The sequence below is a fragment of the Chrysemys picta genome, chromosome 10 (genome assembly GCF_011386835.1).
Source record: "Chrysemys picta bellii isolate R12L10 chromosome 10, ASM1138683v2, whole genome shotgun sequence".
Taxonomy (NCBI): Eukaryota; Metazoa; Chordata; order Testudines; family Emydidae; genus Chrysemys; species Chrysemys picta.
Genome location: NC_088800.1, coordinates 8,571,448 through 8,596,984, shown reverse-complemented (window position 1 = coordinate 8,596,984; position 25,537 = coordinate 8,571,448). Strand labels below are relative to the sequence as shown.

The following is a 25,537-nucleotide window of genomic DNA, read 5'->3' as shown; positions in this document are numbered from 1 at the left end:
GTAAATGACAAACACACAACTTATTTTTAATTCACATTACCTTGTTAGGTTAAATAAAGTTGCTATTTGTCAAACTGTTTCTAGCGTTTAGTACTTTTAGTAAATTGTAGTAATTTATATCTTTGTTTTTAAGTAGATTGAACTCTGGGTCAAAGTGATCTCATATGTGATAAATGTAGTAATTTTAAAACAAATAATTGAATCCTATCAGTCAAGGTTTTCCCATATAAAAGATTATACAGTGGTTTTTCCATTTGTATTAAAGCTAAAGTTTGTAAAATGGATATATAATTTGCATGTTCCTCCTGCATTTCATTTACATGACTTGCTCAGAGAGACTTTTCTCATACAACTTCAAAGTGAGGAAAAAAGTTGAAATAAAAAGTTGAGAATGTTATTTTACTTTCTAAAAATTTCGTTCAAACATGCTAAGGCAGAAAAGGACGCTAACGTTTTATGTTCAACTTTGAAGGAAAGATTGGAGTGCTGCAATAGATCACTGACCAAGTCCAGATGAAAGAATAAATGGGAGCTGGAAATTCATTCTAGATCTTGCAAGTGAAGTGCTAATGACGGCCTGAATGTCAGTGTCATTTTAAGTAGAGCACTTAGGGTGTGGTTAAAAGCAACAAAAAGTCCTGTGGCACCTTATAGACTAACAGATGTATTGGAGCATAAGCTTTCGTGGGTGAATACCCACTTCGTCAGACGCGTGGGTGTGGTTGTTGCTATATAAGACACCAAGGAAGACACAGCTTTTGCCCAGATTATTTTAAGTATTAACCATCTTTTTTTAACTGTAATTTTAATTAGAAATATTGTTTAATGCTTTTGAGTTATTTAAGAAATAACTCTTGGCAATGCAACAGCGTTAGTATAAATACATTTAGAAGCTTTTTGAACTGCTCTGCATAGAAGTAACTCCCTAAACTCATCAACATGACCCCCCATTCTTGCCATATTAAGTCCCTCTCAAAACTTACTCCTGCTATATTGTTCAGGCTGAGTTTAGTTGACTTATATGTAAATTGTCCGTAGTTGTTCCACTTCTAATCTACTTGTCTATCTAGCTGTAGATTATAAGGTTCTATGAGCAGACAATGTCCATGAGTTTGTACATAGTAGATACAAAACAATAAAAATGTATAAATATAGCAGAAATGGTATGCATTTTACTTAGCTATTAAATGACTAAAAATGTAAAAGACAAGAAAAAAAGCAGTTGGAATTAAATCTCCATTCCTCTAGTCACATTTTTGTCTTATTTTCTATTAAGTCTAGACTTTTCAATGTCGTGACATTTTTTGTTTTTCCATTCATTGTTTTGAGGTTTGAGCTCCGGCATGAGCATCTAGATTTTAAAAGAAGAAATTGAGTTTGGTACAGTGGTTAACGTAGCCACAGAAGAAAAATCTTACCACTAATCTTTTGTTAGGAACCTGTAGGCGTCTTCATGGTTTGCTAAATGTCTCACTGTGGCGTGAAGACTGTTTCAGCATTATGTTGTTTTGTCTGTTGGTTTATAGAATTCACATCTAAATAGTATGACTGTCTTGTTGTCATTTAACCAGGCTCTGAATACATTTTCAAGTAAGCTGTTTGGATTACTGTGGTTGGTGGTTTTTTTAAGGAGTAGTTTTTTTGCCCCCAAAATATGTAGCCCTTGAAATCTACTTTGAACTTTTATGATTACAAGAGCGTCAATTCATGAGTGTATTAACCTTGGTAAACTGCAATACACAATCTCAACAGTATGCATAATTTAGACAATACCGAATGGGTGGTTTTACTCTTGTTGTTTGAACTTCCGGTTAACTGCTGGCAATAAGTCACCTGACAAAAATTTCACATCTCCACTTGTTCTTAGGAAGTCCTGCACCTGTGTACCAGAAAAAGTTAGCTTACTGAGGCGGTATGCTAATACAATTTCCTGTGCTTTTATTTTAACTTGCTAATTTTCCTTAAAGATTCTGTCCCTGTTGCTTATTTTTTCACCACTACAGTTTCCTTGTAACTTGAACAAAATCAACAGATGCAGATAGTTACCCATACTCAAATACCTTTGATGTATATATCTATGTCTAGAGCTCATATCTCCATAGTTTTTGTGCCCAATTTGCCAGTCATGCTCTGTATTCATTTTGGAATAACTGAAACACTGTGTGCTTGCCGTAATTGGAGAATTGGTTATGTGGTACGTACTACAGTGGAGCTGAAGCACAATCAATAAAACTAAAAACAACAACATTTTAAAAGAGAGACTTGATCTTTTCCACAAGCTTTAATCCTTATGCCAAGAATGTTGGTTGTTCTTTTAATTACGCTCATTGTTAACTTGTTAGATTTGTGGTTTTATGTACCTTTTTAAGTGTAGTGTAGTCCATCTGTAGAAGGCTCTCTTGCAACATTAATAGGCTACAGATGGCACTTTGGCTCCCAGTTTCATTAATTCATTATAATGTAACAGCCTTCTTGAGAGACACCTCTTGGCTATGCTAAACACAACTGGATCATCTCAGGGATAATGTTCTAACGAGGTAGCATGTGTATTTTGCGTTTGTTAAATACAGCAACTTAACCTAAATGAACTTTGCTTAGGATTTGCAGTACAGTTAGAATTTAGTCTTTTGCTCTATATATGTATTACCATGCAAGGGGGAAGAAAGAATAACATTATCCTTTTGGTTATACACACTTTTCTGACTACTGAGGTATTGCATACCAGCATCTGAAATTATACTAGCAAACACAAATCTAAACATGGATTTGCTTGCTCCTTGTGAACTTTTCATGCTAGCCTGCAACTAAATCCTGTTTTCCATCTTTCCTCCTTCATTCCTCTGTCATATTCTCCCCCTTCCCATCCCTCCCCTCCCGGAAATGTTATATGAGAACAAATTGTCAGTGGAATATTCAGGCTGAGAACTTAATCCAGAAAACTGGGGAAATGCATTGTTAAAGTTTTTATAGAAACTTTAATTTTGCTCCGTGTGCATATTCATTGCAAGAGGGTTTTTGTTCCTTGATCACACAACCCTTGGAAGCGAATTGCTATCTGGCAAAATATATAAGTAAGGTCCACATCCTTTCTAATGTGAATTGCACATATATCCAGCTAAATATAGTGTTATACATTGGGCTATCTAAATAGATATATAAATCATATATGGAAGGGGGCAGAGTTAGTTGCTGTGTAAGCTTTTAATTTTGAATGTCCCATTTTTTGTGTGATTAAAGATCCTCAGCTTGTGGTATCTGACTCAGTTCCATATATGTCTGTGGAGCTATTCTGATTACATCATTTGAGAATTTGGCACAAAATAGGTATTGTAATTTTAGTGTACAATGCTTTTTTGACCTGATATACAGTATAGTCAGATACTGAGTGTTGGTCCCTTTCTACATGCAAGTTTTTACCCAAAAGATGAAGGGGACAGGGTAGAAAAATATGCATAATAAACACAAGAAGTTAAGATGGAAAAATGCTGAGATCCAGGTTAGTAGTAATTAAAGCCAGTGCTTCACTGAAGTGACTGTATTGAAATATGAAGACCACTGAAAGAGGAGAATTCCAAGTGATCCATTTGCTTAGTGCTGTTTTAATCAGATAACATCGAAGGTATTTTATATGCCATCAAACCACAGTGTCTCAATGAGCCTGAAAATATTGGACTACTTCAGAATAATTTCAGAAAAGGATAATTACTTGAAAATAGTCTTTTTTGGATGTTTACTAAGAATATTCTACCCTTTTAAGATAGAGGAAAATACCATCAATGAATTGTTGACTCATCATCCAGAATGTCAAGAGCCAGAATTTTTTTCTTTTGTTCACTTGCCAGTGCTCTTAAGTGTATGGAGGTTTGTTTTGAGATGGGCCAATCAAAACCTCTGGAAATTATTGAGAGATTATGGTAAATGAGTAGCATAGTTTTAATTTCCACTGAGGTGAGTATAGGCAGTTCACACCAGTCTTGGATTAGTTCTGTTCCATTCTCTGTAACTGTTCTCTTGTAGTAGAACCAGTGTTTTTCTGGTGGATGAAGTGGAGCACAATTGGGGCAGATTATGCAAGCATGCTCACATCATCTGTACAGCTCACTTTGTGATGGTTCCCTGCTCTGCTGTATAGAAGGGATTTGGTGACGGGGCATGCGGATCTTGGGACATTCTTCACCGCATAGTGGTAGAGAAAATGATGGGGAGGCGACTTGACCCGTACAGCATAAGTAGAACCCATAGAGTGTCTCTGCTGATATGCAGTGGTCTAAAGGAAGGATTTCTTGCTCCCAGACTCTGAGGAACATCTAGTGTGGAGCCCAGTTAGCTGGGTTATGCCTGGGTCCAGAATGTAGGTCTTAAGCAACAAATAATCTCTCTAGAGGTATTGAAGCTGTCTATAGACTTCAGACAATAGCACTGCCTTGGGGCACATTCAGAGCAAGTTTTTGTAACTACAAGAGTTATACTTACCTGGCAGGGGAAGACTACATGATCTCCCATGAAGGTGGTTTTTCCAGGGTGAGGCTCATCCATTGCACTGCGGGTGTGCTGACCCCTGCCATTTCCCCAAATGCGGGAAACTCAACTGCATAATTTGCCCCCTACAGTTCAACGATAGTCTGAATCTGATAGGGGTTTTAAGTCCTGTTGCAAAAGCCATTTGTTCACTTTGTTTTTCCCCTCAATTTGGTTCCAGAGCCAATCCTGTCACTAGGTTGTAGTCTTGGGGTCTGGATGGGTTTGATTTTTTTTTCTCCAATTATTGGCAGGTTGTTCACTTCTACAATTTCTGTAATGTGCCCAGATGTGTTAATCATGGGTGCAAATAAACAATTATGGGGATAAAAAAAATTGTTTGGAGGAACACTTGTACGTAGCTTAATCTGTTTTGCATGCATTAAATGTGACCACAGAAAGAAGAATCCTTCAGTGTGGGTTGCAAGGTTTCAACTTCTGTTTTGCATGATCATTTTGCTTCCTCAGTAAAACTACATGTGTTTTTGCCAAAACCTTAAGTATATATGCATGTGTCTTGCCCAAATTTTAACCCCATGTCTCTTAAGTGCCCATTGTTTCTAAGAATATTCAGAACTGAATAAAAATTAACAGGCTGCTTTGCTAGATCCCTTTAAAGGAAACTAATTTTTTCTTTAGGTGCTGGTCCTTCTGGTTGGAAGAACTGTACTTTTTCAGGACAGTGATAATCTCAGGTGGTGGTGATCATCTCTCATGGCTGACTCTCATTTAACCAAAGTATAAACTTATTTAATTGAAACTTAATTTGTACCAAACAGTTATGAGCCAAAAAACAACCACAGAACAAGTAGAAAAGGTTAGGATCTCATAAGAGTCTTTGTGCCAAAAGGCCACATAGGTGTTCATAGATTTTAAGGCCAGAAGGGGTTATTCTAGTTATTTAGTCTGACATCCTGCATAACACAGACTAAAGAACCTCCCCAGTAATAGTGCATGAAGCCCATAACTTCTGTTTTTCGCTATAGAATGAAAATATATATATATATAATTTTTTTTAAGGTATCCAGTCTTGAAGTAATGGCAAATCCACTGCATCCTGTTGTCCCAATGGCTAAATTACCCTCACTTAAATATTTGCACCTTAATTCTTGTCTGAATTTGTCTGACTTCAGCTTCCAGCCATTGGATTTCACTATTCCTTTTTCTGCTAGATTAAAGAGCTGTCTACTCTCAGAAATCTCTTCTCCCATGTAGACTATGATAAAGCCAGTTCTTAACCAGTTCTGGAATAAATTAAATAGAATGAGCTTCTATAGTCTTTCAGTGTAAGACACATTTTTCAGACCTTTTATCATTCTTGAATTGACTGCACATGGCTCTGTTTTGCCTGTAAGTCTTCCTGTATACGTGTGTGCTGGCAAGTGGGTAATGAAGTCTTACAGTGACATGTGATCATGTCACCTGAACTGGAATCCACCTTTTCATGTTCTCTGTATGTGTATATATATTTCTTACTATATGTTCCATTCTATGCATCTGATGACATGGGCTATAGCCCACGAAAGCTTATGTTCAAATAAATTTGTTAGTCTCTAAGGTGCCACAAGTACTCCTGTTCCTTTTGCAGATACAGACTAACACGGCTGCTACTCTGAAACCTATCATTCTTGTTGCTCTCTTATTCTTATCACATGGTGCAAGTGTTTTGGCAGAACTGATGACAGCAGTGGGACTGAGGGTTTATCCCAATCTAAGATTAGAATCTGGCCCAACATCTGTAATTGGTTCATTTTTTCCTTGGTCTACTTTCTCAACTTACTGACTCCATTCATTTCCTAAACAGGTTTTCTGAGATGGACTGTAAATTATAGGCTAGAGAGAATACAACTTCACATAAAACCTGTTGAGACTTGTTTAAATATCATCAAAAGCTGAATTTATTGCCATAAGTGGGGCCAAAATGAAGCATAAAACATTTAAAGATAAATTCTAGTAATGGAAAAAACATGCTATAGAGATGAAAATACACTTTATTTACATTCTCTATATGGATTTCTCCAATATTGGCTCTTTATTCTTGGAATAGCAGTGTGTGCCTGACTAGGCTGCAGTATGACCTTGTATCTTATTTGCTCATAGTAGAGCCCTTCACAGGACTAATATAGTGCAGGACTGGGATCCCACAGCTCCTGCAGGACCCGTTGCCATAATAGCGGGAGCTGGATTAAAAAATAATCCCACGCAAGGCTCTAGTCAGCATTCACTAAAACATTTTTGAAGCAAATCTCCTTCACTAGCTCTGGCTTACTTGAAAGATCTTCTGTAAAGCAGTGGGGAAAGTGTAGCCAAATTTCAGCCTGCACTGAAGAATCTGAAATACGGGACTTTGTGAGCACTCCAGAGTTCCATTCCAGCATGGATCCAATTGGCTTTGGATGCCTGGGCACTAGGCTTAGTCTTCTCAATATAATTGTCTTGTGTACACTGGTAGAAAAACATTCATTCCATTATTCTTTTCTAACATTACCCGAAAGAGATTTCCCTTAATTGCACATTACTATAAGGAGAATTATTGTTTTTATATAATATAGAAAATTCTGAAAATATGTTTAACTAATAAAAATGACCTGAATTTAGAAAATACTTCTAAAAATGATTTTTTAAAAACTAAAATATCTTAACTCTTGACCATTTTCATTTTCTCCTCCATAATTGCCTTAAAGTGAAAATAAGTTAATATAGTGCTGATCTGGTCCTTACAGGAGTACCTACATAGGAACATATCACATTTTTTAACATGTTAGGTAATTACATTTAATAATCATTGTGTAACACATCAATTCAGAAACTGAAACCTGTCACCATCAATGGTGAGTTTGCCAGCAAATTAAATAACAAATTACCTCAGTTTTTTTCCATTTTTGGAACTACGTGGCCAAGTAATATGTATAAATGTGTCTGTGTTTAAAAAAATATCCTTTCAGATTCAAATGTTTCATACGTGGTCTCAGTCCAAAAGTGAATTTTTTGTACTTGAGCAAAATCGTAACTTTTTTTTAGTTACACCCTGTTCAAACCACTTTTTGACTTGACACTTAAAATTTTTGAATTACAGTCTTAGCACATAAAGGAAGTCTTTTGAGGGAGACTGTGGCTGATCTAAACTGAAAGGTTATATTGGCATAACTACATCAATCTGGGGTTTGAAGTAAACCTCACACCCCTGACCAATGTAGATACAGTGAAAAAAACCCCAATGTAGACATAGGTTTGTCGACAGAAAAGGGCTTCCATTGACATAGCTTCATTCAGGAAGGTGACGTTCCTACACTGACAGAAAAACTCCTTCTGGTTGGTGTAGGCTGAGTCTTTACTATGGGGCTATGCTCGTGTAGTCTTCATAGTGTAGACATACATTGTGCCACAGAGGTACAATATTGGGTATTTTATAGCTTCAGGCTTTACTAAAGTGCTGACCATTATCACGGTGCATTACTTCATTAAACTCTCTATTAACCGGGACAGTCCGTACAAACTGATAACTTTTATATTACCTTTCACTGAAAGATTTCAACATTTTTTAATAAATATTAAGCTTCTACATACTTGTGAGGTAGCTTCCTGTTTTACTGAGGTGCAGAAAGGCGGTCATTTGCTTAAGAGTCACACAGGAAATGCTTTGAGGAATTTGGAATAGAACTCAAAAGTTTTGGCTTCCCTTCCCCATGCTTGAATAGTAGAGAACATTCACTACATAATTTTCTTTACTTTCTCTTAACTTTCTAAAACAAAAATGCATCTTATATTTTGCCTCTTCTACCTTTTTGCTTTAAGAATATTTAATATTTTGTAGTGTGCAAGTATATTTTAAACTACAAAATTAGTTCATTTTTGAGATTCTTAAAACACTTTTTTCCATAAGATCATTTCCACATAAATGACTGTTTTTATGAACCTTGAGTTGTGCAAATCATCTGAAGTTGTCTTATTTGTTCTTTGTGTGTAATGTGGTACATTATAGTAAACTGGGATATTGGAGTTGTACATTGACAAGTATAATCTGGAATCATGATGGTACAGGTTCAGAGAAAACGGAAAGGAAGAAATACAAGAAAAACAAGGACAATAATTTTGAAATAAGAATTTTGTTAAACTTATCTAATTTTGACCTCGGTCTTCACAGTTTTTTGTTTAAATAGGCAGCAGTATGGGCGTAGTTTGATTTTGCTGAATCATTAAAATCCTCTTTCTAAATAGCACAGATTTCATTAGTTAGTTTTAGAGTGATACATCTCTCCAGCATTTAGAAAACAATTGCAAAATTAGTGAGAACATGTGACTTACAGAGATTTTTTGCCTATGGCACACTATATTTTAAGACTGCTTAGCAACCAGTTGTGTTGGTCGTCAAGTGAAGATATTAGTGTTTTTAGTGTACATTGTTTTTAAAAATGTTAAATTAAAACAAGAAAAGTAGAAAGCTAGGAGACTCAGAATTAAGATCAGTTTCACATGAGATCATACTCAAAAAACTATTCTAATATTAATTTTGTCCCACTAGAGTTGCAAACGTAATATTCTCTTGTTGAAGCAGAAAATACTGCAGTTTTTCTTCTTTGCTTACACTGACCATTTTATTTTATGGAATGCTTGATATTCATGTCAGTGTGAAATTTCACTTGTGTTGCCTTTCTACAGAGGCGAGGTAGTAGTAGTTGCTAGGGTGTGGTTCTATGACTTGTGGCAATGCAACCTTAACTTTGAAATTCCTGGGATTTTGATGTTAATTTCATTTTTACTCTGTTTGAAATATAATGTGCTCTCTGACCATAGATATGTGCAGTGGTGCTGGAACATTTTTAATAGTGGGGGTGCTGAAAGCCAGCCCTCTTACCCCTGTTTGCCCCCCAACTGGGGCCAGGAGTAGGGCTGTGTCTCTGGAATGTGGGGGAGGGGCCGGGACAGGGGTAAGGGGGCCAAGGCTGGAGCTGGCTGCCGGGACCCCGCATAAAACCTTGGGGTGCTGCAGCACCTCCCGCACCCTTAATTTCCACATTATGGAAATGTGTCTGCTAACTTAACTTCAGTATTATTACTTGGGCCAAATTTTTGTTCATGGCATGGGAGGGAGAAGCTTTTCACGATACAGGAATATACCAAAGTGACTTTATGGTCACAACTGTGATTTTAGTGAGTTGTCTTCAGCAGCAGTTCTTTGGAAGAAAATACTGTTTTCTTAAAGTGCAGTACAGAATATGTGACAGTGATGCAAATTTATAGATATTCCACAGTTTGATTATTTGAAATATAATTAACCCATAGCATACAGGGAGATTCTGTTTTATCCTCTTAAGCAATGGGCCAACATGGTCTTTGTGTCTCTTTGTGCTAATTATAAATTGTCTTCCATGTCTTTTGGGCATTCAGTGATATTCTAACAAGGGAGACGTCATTGATGTCAAATAAATATAAAATGACATCTTGTGCTCTTGTGATATTCCCCCATCCCCTATTTAAGCTGTGTCAGCATCAGAATGTCATGATTCTATACTCTGCACAGGGTGAATACATAGTGAAGTGCAGTCTGTGACTAATCGCCTCTTTCTGTCACTACTTATTAACTGTGAGATGGTTTGTGGCATGGTTGCACCATTTTCTACACGTGGCTAAAAGAATAGGGTATTTGTGACAGTCCTCTTAAAATATATGTAGGAGTCAATTTCAAAAGGTATTTTGGATTGGAAGGTTGGAGAAGGTTACAAACCCAATACTACGACTATTTTGACCCCTTTCTTTGTCATACGTATCCAGGTCTTCAGAATATGAGTTGTACCCAAGTTCAAGTTTTTTGTTCTGAATTACACAAGCTGGGTATCGGAGAGACAAGGTGAGTAAGGTAATATCTTTTATTGGACCACTTTCTGCTGGTGAAAGAGACGCAGAGCTCTTCTTCAGATCTGTGTAGCTTGAAAGCTTGTCTCTTTCACCGACAGAAGATGGTCCAATAAAAGATATTACCTCATCCATCTTGTGTCTCTGATATCCTAGGGCCAACATGATTACAAAGACACTGCAAACAACAAGTTGGGTAATACATTGTAGTACACAATTAATATTGGAGAAGTTAAATCTGTTTTCCACTGGTCTCCTGTTACTTTGTCTTATATTATCCTACAGTTTAGTTGATAATGGGAGGGTTGGGGGAGAAGCATCTTCCAAAGTTTACAGTATTAATGCATGGTTTTCCAAGACTTAGGTAATTGTCTATTTGTAATGCTTTGGTCCTTAAAAAATAAATCATTTGTTCATGTGTGATAGTAAAATATTTAAGTGTCTGACTTTGTCGCCCTTTCAGTTTTGTGTGCATCCACTGCAAATCTTTCTAAACATGAGGATTTGTTGTTGGTAATTGGCTTGTTAGTAGATGTGTGAAAAGTTGCAAGTTACTGTAGTGAACATAACCTTGAGATTTTCTCACCTATTCATCAGCATCTCCAAACTTGTGAAATAATCCTTTGGGGAAATTAAATTGTATTGGTGGATGAAGATACCAAAAATGATTTATTTTTATATGGCACTCAAAGCATGATAGTGCTTCAAAGGCATACAATAGCCCCGTCCCGAAGAAGTAACAATCTAAATAAAAACAAGTGGCTTTAGTCCTTAGCTATTTGCCTTAGTAGTTTAATATCAATCTTAGTCCTTCTATTTCAATTTTTATTTTTAAGCCTTTTTTCATTTTATATTTTTATTACTGCATTTTATCTTTTTAAATTTTTTCTTTAGGTATACTCATCCTTGTAGTATCTGAGTATTTTAATCTATCGCTCCAATTCTTACCTAATTGTTTTAATCTTTCCCTATATTTGACAACATATTTTGGCAAAATAATTTCTGCAGCAGAGTACCTATTCTTAATCCTTCCCTAGCTGACCACCTTACCAGCAAGTTGGATATGATTTCTTGCCTATGTATTTTGATTCTATATATTATTAGTTGTGGTTCAAATATAAGCTCTTTGAAATGCAGAGCCTGTGTTTATGTATGCTGAGGAGCTCTAAACAATAATGTTGCAAGAGACATGATTTGAATTTTGAAATTAATTGAGGCTAAAAAAGTAACCTTACATTTTGTTTCCAACAGTCAGAGCTTGAATAATGATGGAAAATTTATTTTTCAGATTGACTGCTTGTTCAAAAGGTGAAATAACACCAAACAACCTTAAGCAAGACACTATGCCAGGGATTGGCAATCTTTGGCACGCAGTCTGCCAGAGTGAGCACCCAGGCGGGCTGGGCCCGTTCGTTTACCTGCTGTGTCCACGGGTTTGGCCGATCGCGGCTCCCACTGGCCACGGTTCGCCATTCTAGGCCAATGGGGGCTGTGGGAAGCGGTAGCCAGCATGTTCCCTCAGCCCACGCCGCTTCCCGCAGCCCCCATTGGCCTGAGCTGCGAACTGCAGCCAGTGGGAGCTGTGATCAGCCGAACCTGCGGATGCGGCAGGTAAACAAACCGGCCCGGCCAGCCAGGGTGCTTACCCTGGCGGGCTGTGTGCCAAAGATTGCCGATCTCTGCACTATGGTTATATAAATTTTACAAAGAGCATAACTTAAAGGGTTATCATGTTTGTGGCCAAATATTTGAAAAAGATACCTTTAAAAATAAAAAAAGTTAAATTTCCCCAAACCCTAGATGATGATTCTCAGAAGTGAATTTTTTGGGTGCCCCAGTTTTTGACTGCTCAACTGGAGACACCTTGAAAAAGGGGCTCATTTTTTTTCAGAGAGTGTTGAGCACCCTCTGAAAGTCAGTCCTTTTTTAAACATGTCTAAGTGGAGGACCCAGAATCACTGATCACTTGACTCTTGGCCATAGGTTCTGTGAAACAGCTCAAATGCTTAATTTACAGTCATCACTTGCTTTTGCTTGGTATGATAGTAATGGACAGGATGTCTGATAAGAGAAAGATGAGTTGGTTCATCTTTACAAGAATTGCTTTGAATGTGCAAACACAGTTTTTGATGTGAAATTGTCTGTAACTTTGAAAATATAGAAGGCACAAAATTATTTCAGTATTTCTTTTTATTTTAGGTTTTTGTAACAAGAAGCAGCAACCTTTTCATCGGGTGGAAGACGAAACAGTGGAAAAGAACCGTGTACCATGTGTTAATATATTGAAGAGTGAGAATTCTTGGATTTAGTGTGTTTTTGGATTGTAAAAAGGGAAAGAAAAGGAGAGAGTGAAAATGGGGAGGAAGAAAATACAAATCACAAGAATAATGGACGAACGGAACAGACAGGTGAGAAACAAAGCTTCCACATGAACAAGTTCATGATAAATTCTTTTAAAAATGGGAGTGGAAAAGTTGCACATGGGTTTTCACCCAAGTAATATAAGTTTTTTTTCTGGACCGTGGGCATTGTCTTTCTGTGTCTGTGGAAAGCACATAGAAGGCATTACCAGAATACAAATTAATATTAATGTTTGACTTTAGATAATTGCAATATTTATTTGGCAAGAAATAGTTGTCAATTTGTTTTACAATTGCTGTATAACTAACAGTCTTCCTAAAATGATACACTGAGACTCGTATGCTGATAGACTGGTTTGAAGATGTTTGGAAAAATCTGTTTTCTTTATGCTACTGCTATTTTGTTGAAAGAGCAACCCTTGTAGTTAGTTATCTTGTAGCTACAGTTAATTGTCTCCTTATTACACGAATTCAGAAAGGATATGCTGCCTGTAGGTGAAACAAATGTATCCAATCATCAACTATGATTTTAGATATTGTGCTGATCCCTGCTTACATGCATATGATTGCAAGTTGTGTCTCTGAAGTAAACAACTCCACAGGGGATAATTTCCTCAAAAATTGAAGGGTGAAAAAGGCATGACTACAAGTAAAAGTATGTTGAACTGTGTGTGCTTTCATTCTGAGAATGGTATAGTGAAAATAGATTAGTTACTTCGATTCACACTTTTGTATAATAAAAGAACATGGAAGCATTCAGTGAAATTGAAAAAGTGGCAAATAGAAGATTGATAAAGAATTCTTTTTCCATGTACAGTTAGCCTGTGGAATTAATTGCCACAGCATGTCATTGAGGAAAAGTGGGATTCAAAAGGGGATTAGACATTTGTATGAATAACAGGAATATCCAGAATTACCATAGCTATATGCCTGCAGGATTTCTGGCACCTCTTTTGAATACTGTATTAGATGGATCACTGGTCTGAACCAGTATGATAGACTTCTAGGTAGGCAGTAGGTTCTGAACCTGGGGAAGAGTGAGTAGGCCTGTTAGGCAACCCTTACAGTGTGCCTGCATGGGAAACTTATACTCGTATAATGTAAGTTGTGAATTTTAACTGCTGTAATTTTACAGGTGTAACTCCCACATGGACATTCTTAGTCTGGTATGAAAGGGACTTTTCCCGGTTAATTTTGTCACTTTCTGCAGGTGCTTTAAGCTAAACTGAAAAAGCCACATTTATTTTGGAATAAGATTGTCCACACAGAGATTTTTTTACCAATATAACTATAATGACTTAGCTATAATGGTATAATTATACTGGTATAATGGAACAAAAATTCTCATGTAGATGAGCCCTAAGGTGATATCCGGTTTCAACTCTAGTCCCCTCCTCACCCTGTCACTACCCTGGAGATCCTTAAGAAATTGCAGTTTCATAAATCAGCCTAACACTACTACAGATACAACACTATAAAACTGAAGCTGAAAATTCTTGTTCATACTATGATTGGTACAACTTGTTGCATAGTGTGTTCCAGTTAAACACTTCAGTTTAGGTTCTCTATTGTGGTACTCCTACCACGTGTGGTATTTTCCCCAACCCAAATGGAGTTCTGTCTAATGGGTGGGTGGTAAGTGGGGAGAACACACACGCTCATTCACAGTTACACTAGCGTTTTTTTTTTTAACTATTCTAATTTTTGGGGGGTTCATCTAGGATTCTTGTAAACTTTTTTGGATAGTCCTAGACGTAAATGTTACGAATAAATTACACTGACCATAAATAGCAAGGAAGGTACCATCTGAACTTGAACAAAAGCCAAAGGTTGTGTTTGATTAGCTGCAATCACACAACTATTGTATGTTTAGATGTAGATAAATCACTTAAGTACACATATTAAAGTACTTCTGGTTGTTCATTTTCATTTTGTTCAACTTTGAAATCCTAGAGGAGTTTTAAGTTAACTTATGTCTCAGTTCTTGCTATCAAATTTGTGCCAACCAACCTTGCTTCTTATATAACCATGAATAAACCATACTCTCAGTCCTAATGCTTTTCTAGATTCTTTACCTCAAAAGCAATGCAATCTAAGATTTATTGTTACATGGGAGACTAGTTGGCTCCTGCTTTCTTGTATTGCTTATGTTCCAAACATTAGCCACTTGTATGTTTGCCTTTGTTGATGCTAAATATAGATGGCTAAGCTCTGACTCTCGGACTAATTTCTTGGCTGATCTTTTGGCTGGCCTCTTCAGTTGGCTCTAATGCTATTTGTTCTAGTGACTAGGAAAATGTCTTAGGCTTTGGTGCAAGGCTAGACTCTGACTTGATTTCTCCTTTTTCCACATGCTCCATGCTAAAGTAACTCTTGTAGTCAGGCAACTCAGTTCACCTACATCGAATTCCATCTCATATCAGTGTGCCATATGAAACATAGAATATACGGTATATATGAATGTGGGTTCTGAGTAAGCTATTTCTTTGACCTAAATAATGAAGGAATGTAGGACTCATTTTGCTGTAACCTGAGAGTGTAGTGCAGTAGTTAACTGCCATGTTTGTGTTCTTTCTCTATCATAACTAGCTAGCAAATCATTCATGAACATGCATATTAAATTCTGATGTAGCTGTTTAATGCATTAGAAACATGAATAGAGCATAGTAGTGCTTTACTTACCTGGCCTGGTTTTATAACTTCACAGAGGAGAAAATCCTTTGTCTCTTCAGAAGTGTTTCTTTTTATATAGGTTTATAACTGAGCTCAAAACAGAATATACAAACTAACTATTACTCTGGGGGATTATAATTAACATGAGATGCTCATTGTAGTGATTAAGAAGTCTTCTAGCTCGTGTAAGCAGATAAGGCATTTATATTCATTAAGCTGAAGAGAATAAAGTGCAGTAAATTAGATATCAAACTAAACGTTACTTTTGTTATCAAACCTCTTCACTAATCAATACTGGAATCACTTTGAAGAACCTGTTAACCTTCCTGCGTTAAGAAAGTATGAACATGTTTTGTGGAATATTTATGGTTTGTAAACATCAGAAAAACAGATCACTTTTTTAAAAGGACACTTAAAAGTAAGGAATTAGTATTCTGGCATTTCAGATTTGTTATTACAAGTTGAATCTTTACCTATTATTTGCATGACAACAGTGCCTAGAGTAGGGTTTCTCAAACTGGGGTCGCCGCTTGTGTAGGGAAAGCCCCTGGCGGGCCGGGCCAGTTTGTTTACCTGACCCGTCCGCAGGTCCGGCCGATCGCGGCTCCCACTGGCCACAGATCGCTGCTCCGGGCCAATGGGGGCTGCTGGAAGCAGTGGCCAGTATGTCCCTTGGCCCGCGCTGCTTCCAGCAGCCCCCTTTGCCCTGGGAGCAGCGAACTGCAGCCAGTGGGAGCCGCGATCAGCCGGATCTGCGGACGGGGCAGGTAAACAAACCGGCCTGGGCCGCCAGGGGCTTTCGCTACACAAGCGGCGACCCCAGTTTGAGAAATCCTGGCCTAGAGTGCTAGGCATTGTACCAGCACATAGTAAGAAATGGTGTTTACCTTGAAGAGTTGATAATTTAAGTTGAGAAGGTAGTGTGTGAGAAGATAAACAAAGGTGAAGTGACTTGCCCAAGGTGACATGTGGGAATTTATCTACCGAGCCACATAGCCTCTCAAGGCAATGCAAATATTCCCAAACCCTGTTGAGCTTGTCTGCTGTCTGACAAAGAGTAACAGCAGAAAGATACAGACCTGCTGTTTTCCTGGTAATCATCTTTGCAGTGTCAGAAGAGGAGGTACTGGAACAAATGATACTTTTAAAAAAAGTAGTGTCACTGGGCCAGGAACTGTAAATTCCATCATTCTGGAAGAGCTTAATTATGAAGTAGTTGAACTCCTAGCAAAACTGTACAATATCTTATTAAAAACAGCTACTGTATTGGAGAACTGGGAGGTAGCAAAAGTTATGCCTATATTAAAAAAGGCTGTAGGGTAATCTGAAGAATTACAGACCAATAAGTCTTACATCTGTACCTGGTACATGGGTTGAAATGATTATTTAAAAATACAATAATAAAACAGTTGGAAAATCATGATGTGATAAGAATCCAACTAGCATGGTTTTTGTAGAGAAACATCCTGTCTCATCTACTAGAAATCTTTGAATATGTCAATAAATTACTGGATAGAGGAGAACCATCTGACAATTTAATTAGACTTTAGAACTGGGGGGAACCTCTACTACAACACAGTCAGGTAAAACAGCTTCCAGTGTTGTTATGCTGTATTTTACCAAGGCTTTTCATCAGTTGAGTTAAAATACAGGCAGTCCTCGACTTTATGACATTCGAATTACGATGAATGGCACTTACGATGCTTCTACAATGACATCCTGATTCGACTTATGACTATAGGTTTCGAGTTTATGATGCTTGATCCCACAGTGGAGTAGATTGCGGTTCGGAGTTCCGACGTTCCGACTTATGACGCAATTTTAAGGCCCCAATTGTGTTGTAAGTCTGAGGACTGCCTGTAACTCAGTTGAGTTAACACAATTGAAAAGCTCACTCTTTTTGCATGTCAAGAGCGGGCCTATGTGCATGGAAGTATCCCTGCCTCCTTCCCTTCAAGACTCTGCCATACCGCTTTTGGGAAGTTTAATGTGGCATTCTCTACTCCCTCGCCTCTTCCTCCCCTATTCCAAGAACAGCTTTGTTCTGGCTGAAAGTGGAGGTGCTGGAATACCAGAAGACTGTTCTTGGAGTATTTTTGCCCTGATCTAGAAGCAGGAAGCCCTTGAGCTCTGTCTAAAACTTGTTCTGTTTTTTTCAGGGCAATTTTTTTATTTTTTCCCCCCAGACTAAAGAGATCCTGGCTGGATAAGTAGCATTTCCTGGGAATGACACTGAAACTGTCTAGTGCTTCAATAGGATAGATTTATGGGTGGTGCTCAGTATTCTATTTTTCTGTAGCTAGGCATAAATCTTGTAAAACAGATCTTAAAACTATTTTGTCTAATTCTCCACACAGTATATCTTTTTGGATAAGTCTGATTTTACCCCCACCCTGTTTGCTTATACTAAACACCTTTCAAATAATTGTTCATCTAAATGTGTGTGATTTGGAAATACACATTCAAATAAGTATGTGTAAAAATTAAACATTGGATTAGTAGAATTAAGATCACATGCATTATATTTATCTTAGTGTAGCTTTAAGTTTTATTCCATCTAAAAAATGCATAAAAAGAAAATTAAACTTAACAGCCTTTTAATAGATTTCTAACCTTGAGACATCAAATAGCAAAGGAAAACTATCGGTTAAGGCAGGGGTCGGCAACGTTCAGCACGTGGCTCGCCAGGGTAAGCACCTGGCGGGCCGGGCCAGTTTATTTACCTGCTGACGCGGCAGGTTCGGCCGATCGCGGCCCCCACTGGCCGCGGTTCGCCGTCCCGGGCCAACGGGGGTGGTGGGAAGCGGCGTGGGCGAGGGATGTGCCGGCCGCGGCTTCCCGCCACCTCCGTTGGCCCGGGACGGCGAACCGTGGCCAGTGGGGGCCGCGATCGGCCGAACCTGCCGCGTCAGCAGGTAAATAAACTGGCCTGGCCTGCCAGGGTGCTTACCCTGGTGAGCCATGTGCCAAACATTGCTGACCCCTGGCATAGACATTAGTGAACTAAACATTTCTCCAATGTAACCTTTCCACAGCGAGGCTGAATCTGATTAGAAAATACTTCTGGCTTCCTGGGCCTTTAAAATCCAAAGAAATTACCCCAAATATGTTAAGAACATTAAAGTGTTTTATACAGAAACAGATGTGTATATTAATATCTGGATACTAGGAAACTTTGCAGTGCAAAAATTGGGTGATTGTGTGTCTAACTGGCCATTTGCAAGTTCTTGTTGAATGCAGGATTTGCCTATGAACAAGGATATATTTCTAGAGCCCTACTAAAAATTTGACCATGTCACAATATTTAAGTTTGAATGGACTAATTTTATTCTGATATTTTATCTTCATTTTCATACATTTAAATGGAACGTTCTTTTGCCATTTTGTTGACATTGTTTTAAATGTGGTCTCTGTGCTCATGTTAGTATTTTAAATCACTTCAAGACATTCTGTATTAGAAATAACTCTTAGTATCATCTTGAAATAGTGAAAATCTAGATCAAGGTTACTCACTGTTGTGTTAAAGTAGTACTATTTTCATGAGCTCATTGGTTGTCATCTGTGTCCTATTGGGAACAATTGCCATCATTATGATAGTTAGAAAAAGTACAGTATGCACAGCATTTAAAACAAAACAAAATTTGTAATAGATGGAAAAAACCTATTATGACAACCTTAATTTACATTAATCTTACTGTATACAAAATGGAGCTGCACCACCCATAAAGCTGCTTGGTTTTTATGATAAGTGCCGCCATTAATATTTAATTACTATTGTATGACACACATATTTGAAGAACTTGAACCAATTTTCAGTTTTAAAAATATAATTTATCTAATAGTTTGTGAAATTTCATCATGATGCAATTTAAAACTAAGATGAGCCTAGAAAAATCAGGGGTTCTAATGGGAAAAACAATTCACTCTCAACCTATAGCAGTCCTGCCTGGTGCCATTATAATTATTCTCCTAATTGTAAATTATGTTATCTGGATCACATTAAATTTAGTGATCTAGGAAGAATGACTAGGTCATAACTTCTAATTGATGCTTACCTAATTTGCAGGCTATTACTGTTTTGCAAGGTGTATCTTGCATGACCTTTAAAAAAACAAAACAAAAAACAACCCCTCCCCCCCAAAAAATATCCAAATGCATCAAAAACTTCATTTTGGGAAGAGGGGAATAAAGACAAGGTATTATCCGGTACAACGCATTTGAGTGTTAAAATTGTTCTCTATTTAAAATAGTGAAAATTGTTTACTAATGTAAGTAGTTTCCTGTAATTTTGTTATTCTAAAGCTTTCCAAAAGTAATTCTTATACAGAATCATTCAGAAACATGTGTTGTTGTCACTACCCTTTCCTTCCTTTCATTTTGTTTCACTTTCTGTTGTGTATCTATTTCTTTCCACCTCCCTTGTTCATTTCCTTCTATTGCTTCATTTTAAAGAATAATTAAGCAGCTGTTTTGAGGTTCCAAATCAGGCTTGGTGCATTATTATGTCTATACAAGGAGGTGCAATTAAATAAAACCAGTGGAATACTATTTTTGTATATATTCCCTTAATCTAATGATAGCCAAACATTCTCAAACATTTAAACTTCAATGTTACCCTTGCCTTCTGGGGCTGGAGTTGCACCCATCTTTCAGATGAGGAAAACTGGGGAACAAGTTCAATTCATTGGAAAAGCAAAAATTGGGTTCCAGGGAAGTCTGACCCAAAGGCTTGTGTTCTAATCATTAGACATGCTGCAATAACATGGTGAAATGGAAGGAAGACTCTAGTTGGTTAGAACTCTTACCTCACAGACAGTACTTTAGTAGTCTTAACAAATGTTAGGCTGCTACATCTTTCATCTAGAAAAAACATGCAGGTACAATGAGTAATAATTCCAGCTTTTATCCAGGGCTTTGGAGCGGAGCCTGGAGCGCAGAGCAGCTCGGAGCAGTGGAACTGCAGGTTTTTGCCTGGAGCTGGAGCGGAGCCGGAGCACAGCTCCAAAGCCCTGCTTTTATCATTGTCTGTTTGAATATATAAGTCAGCCACAGTAAGTTCATTGACTTGTATATTCCATTTCACGTAGCTTGCTAACATCTGCAGCTACAATAAGAATAGCTTTCCAAAATTCATAAGCCCTCTGCAGAGACTTTATTTGACATATGTTGCAATGGATTTTCAGATGGACATGAACACTTTATTTCATAGCTTTATAGGAAACTGTAGACACTGGGTTATGTTGCCAACAGCCATTTTAATGAAGTGTATATATATTGTTTTAATAAAATGGCTATTGGCAGTGTTCTGTGTAGATCTGATGTCTGTCTGTTTCCTTTAATGTTACCTCCCACCAGGAGATATCGAGAGTACGGAATGTATTTTACAGTGTAGTTGGCAGCAAAGGGGCAGCACTAACAGAGCTTTACTCATGGAAAAATATCTTGATGTAGAGGGTGTGTTGATACAATTTCTTCACTCAGCTTCCACCGAAAACTCAAATTTGTCACTCCAAATAATTTGTTTTACACAGGCTTGCTCAATATGAAATGTAGATACCAATAATTTAAAAACAAACCAACCCTAGGAGCCAAGGAAAACATGTTTTTATTTTTAACATGTCAATATTTATATTCTGACAGCTGTTAAACATAAGGTGTAGTGGCTTATGAATTTGTAAAATGGCAATGCCAGTGCAACTCCGTAATTAAAGTTGAGTTGAGTTTTGTACTTAAAGCAAGAATTGAAACTGTTGCTATGTATGAAATGTACAGCACATTGTCCTCCTCAAAATACTTACTCTGCGTGTAGAATGAATTTCTTGAGGATTTAAAAGTAAATTTGTTAGTTTGTTAAAATTAACTAAAAAATGGGTCCTTTAAGATATGTAGTACTTGGTGTCAGACTTGTTTTTATCCCCAGAGATTGTAAAATAAACTCTTCAAATTTCCCTTTATAGTTAACTCTCTGAAGTCTTGTGCCTAGGCTACATTGTTAAAATGCTTAGTTGGAATTCATGGTAATTTCCCCCCATTATTCATAACTGAAAGTTTCTCCTTCAGCAAATGCTGAAGAATAGTATAATACCTCAGAGAATTCTATGGACTCTTTCAAAATGCTGCCATCTCCCATTGATCACAGTGTGACTGAGGCCACAGCTTCCCCTTGGTTAAAATGACTGGTGTATTTCACATCTTCCTAGTGTTCCTCTCTGTCTCCAGACAGCACATGGGGTCACAATTGATGGAGAAGTGTGGCGTGTAGAAGGGAGATGGATTCTGGGGTGTGTTCAGAGGAATGCAGGAAGATACAAGAGGCAGTGGGAATTGGGAGGACATGGGGGAGGGGAAAATTGTTCCATACAGTCTGACCGCTTTGAAGAAGCAAAGTTGCTATGAAAGCAGCTTAACTGGACAGTATGCTCTGGATGTGTTGTGCTGCTCCAGAGTGGCATAAAGCTGCCAGAGCATACAAATGAATTTGGCCATAAAAATTCAAGTACAAATGATTTAAAGTTCTGTGACGGACCCAGACCAGTGGGGTACAGGAGTCTGGTAGAGGGCAAATATACTGGTTACTGGATGAGTAGTTTTCTGTTCCCTGAGTGACCAGAGCAGGGGCTGCACTAGAGTAATCAGGAACCTGCTAGAACCAGTTAAGACAGGCAGGCTAATTAGGACACCTGGAGCCAATTTAGAAGGAGCTTCTAGAATCAATTAAGACAGGCTAATCAGGGCACCTGGGTTTTAAAAAGGCGCTCACTTCAGTTTGTGGTGCGAGTGTGAGGAGCTGGGAGCAAGAGACGCAAGGAGCTGAGAGTGAGAGGGTGTGGTGCTGGAGGACTGAGGAGCACAAGCGTTATCAGACACCAGGAGGAAGGTCCTGTGGTGAGAATAAGGAAGGTGTTTGAGGGGGCCATGGGGAAGTAGCCCAGGGAGTTGTAGCTGTCATGCAGCTGTTACAGGAGGCACTATAGACAGTTGCAGTCCACAGGGCCCTGGGCTGGAACCCGGAGTAGAGGGCAGGCCGGGTTCCCCCCCAAACCTCCCAATTGACCTGACTGTGGGTTCTTCCAGAGGGGAAGGTCTCTAGGCTGTTCCCCAACCCACATGGTGAATCTCTGAGGCAAGAAAATCCACCAATAAGCGCAGGACCCACCAAGATAGAGGAGGAACTTTGTCACAGTTCATACTTCATAACTTCATATAATTGGAAAGATCATCTGATAATATCCTCATGGGTTTTTTTTAGTGTTCACTTCTGAAATGTTACCTTATTGAAAAATTTACAGGCACACCATATTTTGATGCAGTTAAATTGAAAGTAGTAATATGGGGTAAAAAGCTAAAGGTAAGTTGTAGTTATTCTGAAACCAGACATTATAAACCCAGGAAATTTGGTATTATGGTCAAACTTCAAAAAGAAAGCCAAACATATTAAGATTTCGGAATGCATAGTTGAACACCATGACGACATTAATTTTTCCTGGTAGTGACACCATTGGGGTGGTGAGTAAGAAGAAAAAATTAAATGTTTGTTTAAAAAATTTAATTTAATAGACCACTAATACTAAATCACATTAATCATACTCTTGGTTATTGCATGGTGTCACATGGTAACCATAGTTTTTTGTCTGACAATGTGTATGTATGTATAATACTGATTGTTTTTCTAAAAGGTCTGCTCTAGTTCAAACAGGAATTAATTCAGAGAAGTCCTCTGGTCTGTGTTCCACAGAACAAACTAGATGAGCCCAGTGGTCCTTTCTGACCTTAAAATCTATGAATCACAACACTCGTGTAAGGTAGTCAGTTATCTCTGTTACAGATGAGGGAAAATAAGGTGGAAGAGCAGCTAGATGACTTGACCAAGGCTTTTGGGCCACTGCAAAAGGGAGGCCATTTCAGAGTAAAATCATTACAACTCTGCAGTCACTCATTCAAATCACAATTCAGCAGCATCTCTGATATGTAATATGTAAGTAAGATTTTTTTTTCTGATGTATGTCATCATATTGGTAGTTGAGTATGCATAATCTATAAATTAGTTGTTTCACTTTTGTAAAAATGCCTATTGCATTTTCACAATTTGTGTCTTTGGTTCAGGAATATGAAGTAATTCCCAAAATTGGCTTAGTATACCGGTATTGCAATAAGGGGCTGCAGTGTTGAGAGGGTAAAAGTTTCTAAAGCCCATTATCAGAAGTGATTGAGGCACTTAATATCCTAAAACCCTAAAATTCTTACGTTACTTTTTTTTAAACGGGCTTTAGGCACTTTTGAAAATTTTACCCAGCATTCTTAGCTTCCTTATTGGCTTGTAATAAGTGAGATGTTTAGGTGTCCTTCTTTCTTGTTCATGTGTTTGGGGATTTGAACATACTTTTATTTTTCACTGAGATTGTGGGGGAGGGAAATGACCAGACTTCTCAAGAGCAGAATTGCCTCACTTTAAAAGCGAAGGGCAAGCTTGTGTAAAATATATAAGCAAAGATTTTATAATTGTGCCTAATTTCTTCTGGAACATCCGAAAAGAAAAATGTCTTTCTGAAGTAAATTCACATGAAGCCAACTGCTGTTTGAAATACTTAATCTTGTATTCTTTGAGTGATCTAATTTGAATGAAATACATTTTATTTTAAATTACAAAATTATTTGGAGAGTAGCTTCATTCTCCAGCAATTGTTTGTGTGGAGTACTTGATCATGCTATCATTTGGAAGGCCAGAAGTTCTGTTTGTTGTTTCTGAATTTTAGCTAAAATTTCAGGTGCCTGAGTAATAAATGGTACATGATAACATTTCATTTGGTAAAATACTCTACACTGAGTTAAATTACTTTTGGCAGATCTGTCCATTAGGTTTAAAAAAAAAAAATCTACCTTGGTGTAACTGCTTCATCTTCAAGTGGTGGTCTGAGGGCAAGTCCATTACAATGTTCAGAATGTGGGAACTGATTTAGGGAGAATGAGTATGGGTTGGCAAGCTGAATTTGTATTAATCTAGGATTGAGGCTTCAATTAACATTGGCAAACCAAAAGTATTGGATAGTGTTTCATGTTTTTGACCTTCCAGCCAGCTACCCTGTGACAGACTGCTAGTTGAAACTTAGCAATTTATAGGTACAAAGTGGAGTCTGTAAACTCTTAACATGGCAAAAGTATATGATAATTGATAACCATCAACTAGTGCAGGCTATAGCTGTGAGGTACCCTAATCGAGAATGGATTACTCAAAATTGCACTGTTCTGTTCATTCCCTCTGAAGCATATGGCATTGGCCACTGTCAGAGACAGGATACTGGGGTAGGTGGACCAGTGGTCTGACCCAGGATGGCTGGTCTTATGTTATGTACTGAGGAATATGATATAGTGTGGGAGTATTTCTTCAGAGCACTTGGTAGACTTGGTAAATCTTGCTTTTTTTAACACATTTCCTTCAATTTTTTCGGTAAACCATAAGAGAAAGTGAGCAATGAATTTCCACTGATGAAAAATATATTCTTCAAGTAGCCTAAAACTGAAAATAAAGAAAGCTAGGTATTTTGGTTAACAAGGTTCAGCTTTAAGGAGAGAAAGGTGTTATGTTACTTTAATGTTTCTTTTGTTTTCTGTACTCCCCTTCCCTTCAGCAGGAATCAGGCATCTATATACCTACCCAAAGCTGAAGTCAATAGGGATCATGCAACTAAATCTCAGAACACAACTTTGAGAATGTATGCCTCATTGTTTAAATATGTTTGTTTTTTTTATTTTGCTGGTATACATTTTCAGCATGGTTGGAGGAGAATTTTTACTTGTTCTCATCCACTAAAAATGATGCTTAGAGATGTTCAGAGATACTTCACTGAAAATTGTCCTAGAAAATGTATCCAAATCAAAAACATGTGGAAACCTATGTTTGACAGTTTTTAATATTTCCTAAATAGTCTTGTATGACACGCATTAAGATTTTAGTGGTGAAATTTGTCATCTTTTTTTTTTTTCATGTTTCTAGCCTTAAAGTTATCAGTCTGTTTAACTCTACCAAGAGTTAAAAAGAGGATGAGACAGATGACACTTGCTACTCAGGATTAAAAAATAAAACAAAACAAAAAAGCAGCTGGTAAAAAGAATTACTTTTCATTTTAATCGCAGTT

General features: G+C 37.6%; 1 protein-coding gene and 1 pseudogene across 21 annotated transcripts in view; both read left to right on the top strand.

Annotated features, from left to right (window-relative positions):
• MEF2A (myocyte enhancer factor 2A) overlaps nucleotides 1-25,537 on the top strand; it is a 159,846-nt gene that overhangs the window by 51,117 nt on the left and 83,192 nt on the right. For 17 of the 21 annotated variants that reach the window (XM_008165460.4, XM_065559212.1, XM_005294843.5 and 14 more), the window contains one exon: nucleotides 12,571-12,779. The exons of 3 other annotated variants lie outside the window; for them this stretch is intronic. In XM_008165460.4, the coding sequence (XP_008163682.2) occupies nucleotides 12,726-12,779 (54 nt within the window). In that variant the 5' untranslated portion in view covers nucleotides 12,571-12,725. Of the gene's footprint in view, nucleotides 1-12,570; nucleotides 12,780-25,395; nucleotides 25,504-25,537 lie in introns of those variants that run through there. One more of the 21 variants, XM_042856607.2, reaches the window with a different exon arrangement.
• On the top strand, nucleotides 4,466-4,602 carry LOC112059176 (U1 spliceosomal RNA; annotated as a pseudogene).